Consider the following 5,446-nt stretch of genomic DNA (forward strand, 5'->3'; position numbering starts at 1 on the left):
ACTTTACTAACATCTTTCTAACATAGGCCTATGCATTTTATAACAAACAGTTACAAACGCTTTTTATTGACCAACTCACCCGATCCCGATCCAAGGCATAGTGTTCCTTTAAGCACCACCCCCCCCCCCCCCCCAACAAACACACAGGCAATAATGTCATTTTTACAAATGAAAACAAAAAAAATAATAACAGTTTGCAAGGGGGAAAAGCTAACTTTGTTACCGTGGTGGTGGTAAAGTAAACAGATGGTGGTGGTGGTGGTTGGGGGGGGGGGGGGGGGGGGGGGGTATTATATAACGAGCACATTTTCTGTCTGACAAACTAACTAATGATACAAATTTAAATGTCAGATCCTAAGTTTACATATAAATAAAACATAAAAATAAAAACATTGTTTAGCAAGACATCCTGTGCGCCACTTTTAAACGGTGTATAAAGAAACACGTTTGTATTATACATTTGTAACTGTCCTAATAAAACTATAGCCTTACCATTGAGTTGTCATGCTGACAGGGCCCAATTTCATAGAGCTGCTTAAGCAGAAAAGAAGCTAAGCACAACAAAATTATGCTTACCAGAATAAGGTAACCAGCCAAAATACCATGTCACATGCACCATTTCTTAATGCCTGCTCATTTTTGCTAATCACACATTGTAAGCAAAATTACCTGCTTAAGCAGCTCTATGAAATAATTTGGCCCTGATCTTGTCTGAATGGCATACATTCACGGCAATTAATTTGTTGAACATTTTGCCACGATGCACTTTTTAAAAGATTGTTTACACTATTTTGTTAATCTGTTTTCTGTATTCCATTGTTAGTGTTTACTTGCCGTTTGTTTCAATAAAAAAGAACACATCAATTCGCCAAGAACTTATTACTTGTCATTCTTATACTTTAACGGCGTCTTAAAAACTGTTGTCAGTTTGCACATTATTGGCGAAGTGGCTCAATATTGAGCATTCATCACTTGCTTAACAACACATGGCGGCCTACTTTATTAATTTTAGACAATCGGCTTGAAATGAAACGACGATCTCTTCTTCAGCTTTTCGATAACGTATACACTTTAGACTTTATTCACAAGTGTATGATTTATACTTACTTTTTAAACAGTATATTGACCGTAACTAAATTAGATCTTTAATAAAAACGCGCTAAATGTATTTTGTACTTGCACTTCAAGCCCACATGCACTTTTAATTTGAAAGAGTTGTGTGTGTATTATTTTGAAGTATTCATGTCAAAAGCTTTGACAGAGAAGGCAGAATGCTGGTTTGCAGCTCTAAGACCACAGTCAAACACTCCAAGATCTTGGCCCAATTTCATGGCTTTTTTTACCGCAGAATTCTGTGCTTGTGATCTCCATTCTTCGCTTACAGTGAAAATGCTGAATTTCGGCGCTAGTTTAAGCAAAGAATGCCTGTGAAACGTGAAGTACGCACGCGCCCAAGAAACATTTTCGTGCTAATCTGTGATAAACACTGCTTCCATAATCGCCGATTCGTTGCTTACGGTAAACAGAGCCATGAAATTGGGCCAGGGTTTTGGTATAGTAACATAATCGTACATAGGACGTGGAAGGCAGAGGTGGGTTGGTTTATCCCATGTTTTGCTAGATCCAATTATGTTCATTTAGTATTTTCACTAATCTGAAGATTGTAATAAATGTTATTCATTTAATACTGACAATACCTCTCTCAGAACGAGGTACAATTCAAGTCCACTGTAGGCATCATGTGACAAAGTAAGGTGTCTCTTTGCCATGATAAAACTGCAAAGACGGAAGACGTCCTCATCGCATGGAATCGATCCTCGGAAGATACATTCTTCCTCACATTCGTCTAAATCATCTTGAGTGATCCCCTGTGTGTAGTTTTTAGTGTTATATAATTCTGGCACGAAATACATAACATTTGGTCGGCCGTGTGGTACATTTTCATTCTTGGATGGGGAAATGATATGCGTATTCCACACATCAGCTGTCCGGTCAAGTTCATCCTGAAAAAAATAGTAATAATAAATTATAAAAAGTGTTAAAAAGATAATTATAATAAAAATAGATTTGCACACACATATGAAATATTACTGACTCGAAAACTTTCAACTATAAAACACCAAGTTTGTCATCATGAGACCTACTCACGTTTGAAATTGACAAATTGTCATAAAAATAAGGAAAACAAGAAAAGAAAGAGCAACACAAGCAGTATAAAACGTGTACCTGGATTAGGCCGAGGAAACAGAAGAGAACTAGGTTCACGTCAAGAAAGGTGCCATCAAAGTATCCCTCGTTCTTCATTCCATGGAAAAATTCTAGCCAGAACTCAATGCATTCTTTCCTCAAAAATCCCCAAAAACTTTCGATCCGTTGATTGTGGTTGCTTGAACCGTACATGAAACTCCTTTCTTCTGCAAAGGCATCACTTCCATTACGCCGTAAGAATCTCTGGAATTCCCGTACATAGCAGTTCTCTGTCCCACGGTCTGCTCTTACAATTCTAGGACAGCCTTAAAGACTTTTTACAGTTTCAACGAAGTAACCGCCGATAACTCTTGGATCACTGCTGGTCCTGTACGCATTGAGCCAGCATAGTTTTCTTGCAAACCCGTCAATGCATCCATTAATGCACAGACCGAAGGGACGCAACTTGTCATAGGAGTCCATGTGCCATATATAATTTGGTCCCTTTGAGAAGTAGGACCGTCTTGATAGTCTTCTTGCACGCCGCATTTCCGTTCCAATAGGATCGACCAAAGACAAGATAACCCTGACGTGTTCTTTTCTTACATTTAGACCATTCAATTTGCATTTTTCAAACATCCATCTGTATCCATGACAAGAACCTGACCCTTGGAGTTCTCGTCTTATGAAAGCAACCACTTCTTGAAGATTGGTATAATTTTTCCGACGAAAAAGCCCTTGTCTCTGTAAGGTCCTCTTCAAAGTTCTTTCACTTAAAAGTATTTTGTGTTTTGCAATAAGAATATTTACAATATCCTTATACTCCAGGCCAAGGTGAAAATATATCTCTATCAGTTTGTTTCGGTTGGTCATGTTCGTTCTTGTGGTTGAGAATGGCACAGACTATTTGATGAATTCTGATGCTGGTAGACTATTGAAGCTGTTAGGGGATGCCGTTAGACTTTGCTCAAAAGACCTAATAGAAACAAAATAAATATAAAGATGTAAAGTGCTATTTCTTTGAGAAGGAATGGAGCATAAATCCAACGTTATGGTGGCACATAAATAAAGGGAAATGTATGTACTCTCTTTCTAAATAGCATAATCAAAAGAAGCCTTCATTGGGAAGGTAGGGATGAGAAGTAGATGGCTCAGTAAGTTTGGTCATCTAATGAGTCTCCATTATGCAGAACCCCCCCCCCCCCCCCCCGAAAAAAAAAAAAAAAAAAAAAAAAAAAAAAAAAAAAAAAAAAAAAAAAAAAAAAAAACCAACAATCTAACAAACAAACAACAAACAACAAGTAACTCGCGTATTTGGGAATAATTTCTCGCTCGCTCTATTAATACTAATGGAGTCATTTGTTCTGTAAATCGTTACATAGACATGACACTGTTTTGTAAAACAGCGCATTCTCTCCCGCCATACCCGTCAACTATGTCACCCTTTTGCCGTCAAAAGAGTCAACCACAAGCTTTTTTAGACCCACATTCAATTGTTATAATAATTATGATAGTGTGATCTTGTGGCCAGTGCCAGTCAATACTAAAGGGCATATACGTACAAAAGTAAGTAACATTAAAATTCGTAGGTGTTTTACACAGACCAAAGTGATAATTACATTACCCTGAATCAAAACAACTATACACACTACCGACAACTCTATATAGTCTATATGAGACCTATTAAGTTTCAATTAACAATGTATCTGTATCCAATCATACTGATCAAGATTGAAAAACTTACCAACACGGTCATCATCAGATACGTCAGGTTTACTTGCGTCGCTGCCCTCCGCCATCTTGAAGCAAAGTGTTGTTGTGAGGGGATCGCTTACGCATGCGTGCAGCGCCATTTCATGCCTTAGTTAAACCGTGCGAACGCATTACTAATTCGTTCGAACGAATTGCTAATTCGTTCGAACGGATTACTAATTCGTTCGAACGGATTATTAAACCGTGCGAACGGATTACTAATTCGTTCGAACGGATTACTAATTCGTTCGAACGGATTATTAAACCGTGCGAACGGATTACTAATTCGTTCAAACGGATTGCTAATTCGTTCGAACGGATAACTAAACCGTGCGAACGGATTATTAATTCGTTCGAACGGATTACTAAACCGTGCGAACGAATTAGCCACTGCATATTTTTTTCTTTCCACTGTCCCTTCCCGGGCTCCGTAGGATTGCAGTAATCAGACTTTTTATACACACAACTGAGAAAAGATTCACACGCCGATTCCTTGAAGGTTCTGTACTGAGTGTCCACAAGCTTTTCACAAGTGTCTGTCTGACAAAACAAACAAAGTTTGAAATCGGTTGGTGGATTGTCAGAGGTCATCATTTAACATGATCTGAAAAAGAGAAAGCAACATTTTGTCAGACAAAACCCCAAAAGCAATAACAACTGAAATAAGAATGGTAAAACATAAACAAAATCCATACAAAATTGCTTGTCTTGTCTTTTAATTTTGACAAATGCAATGACAGTGATTTATAACAATAAGCATGTTCTTAATGGGCCTCCGTAGTTTTAAAAATTATGTCTCAGTGATTAGGCTTAATTAATTGTTTTCACATAATTATCTTTTTGAATTTTTTTTTTTATAAATTAATTTACACAAAAACCACTATCATAATAAAGTCTAAGCTTTTGAAATGAAGTACCTTTCCTTGACAGGAAATTAAGTTATTGACTTATTGGTAATAACTTACTATTAACATCTATGATAAGAACAACATCTTTGTACTTTTGTTAATTATAGATTACGCAATTATTATTTATAGAAAATGTAAAATTATAATCCAAGAGTTATCTATAAGTTGACAGTGTTAACATTTCATAAAAATTGCTTAAAAAAAATTGATACTCACCAACTGTTTGTTGAACTTAGGAGGACTCAGTTGTTAACTCTTTAAACAATGGCGCAAACTTTCAGCCAATAACATTTGCTAAAGCGCCACCAAGAGGCATTTTGTACTGTTATGGATACCAAGATGTGCCATTCAGTTGGAATATAAAGTAGTTAACCTAAATATGTTCTTCTTTGTTATAAAGCCATTATCAAATTCCATCTACAAGGCCTTCATACTGCTTTAAGGTCTAACAACATTCATGAGTTGGCGGCCATTTTGAAATCCGAATTGTCGGCCATTTTTAAATCCAAGATGGCGCTCAAATGTTAATACGCTTCTGGAAAACTGTACCTTTGTGGTACAGACTTTTCAATTTGCTACTAATTTGGAACTCGTAATAT

The 5,446-nt window shown here is 36.8% G+C and overlaps 1 protein-coding gene across 1 annotated transcript; it reads right to left on the reverse strand.

Moving 5' to 3' along the window:
* Positions 1-291: 291 nt before the first annotated feature.
* Positions 292-2,501, reverse strand: LOC117306426. The gene is made up of 2 exons (XM_033791006.1): positions 2,227-2,501; positions 292-2,003 (listed from the first exon to the last, which is right to left on the reverse strand). Exons 1-2 carry the CDS (start codon positions 2,398-2,400, stop codon positions 1,674-1,676), a joined length of 504 nt encoding a protein of 167 aa, XP_033646897.1. The 5' UTR covers positions 2,401-2,501; the 3' UTR covers positions 292-1,673.
* Between the last annotated feature and the right edge of the window lie 2,945 nt (positions 2,502-5,446).

This window comes from Asterias rubens, unplaced genomic scaffold, assembly GCF_902459465.1.
Source record: "Asterias rubens unplaced genomic scaffold, eAstRub1.3, whole genome shotgun sequence".
Classification (NCBI taxonomy): Eukaryota; Metazoa; Echinodermata; class Asteroidea; order Forcipulatida; family Asteriidae; genus Asterias; species Asterias rubens.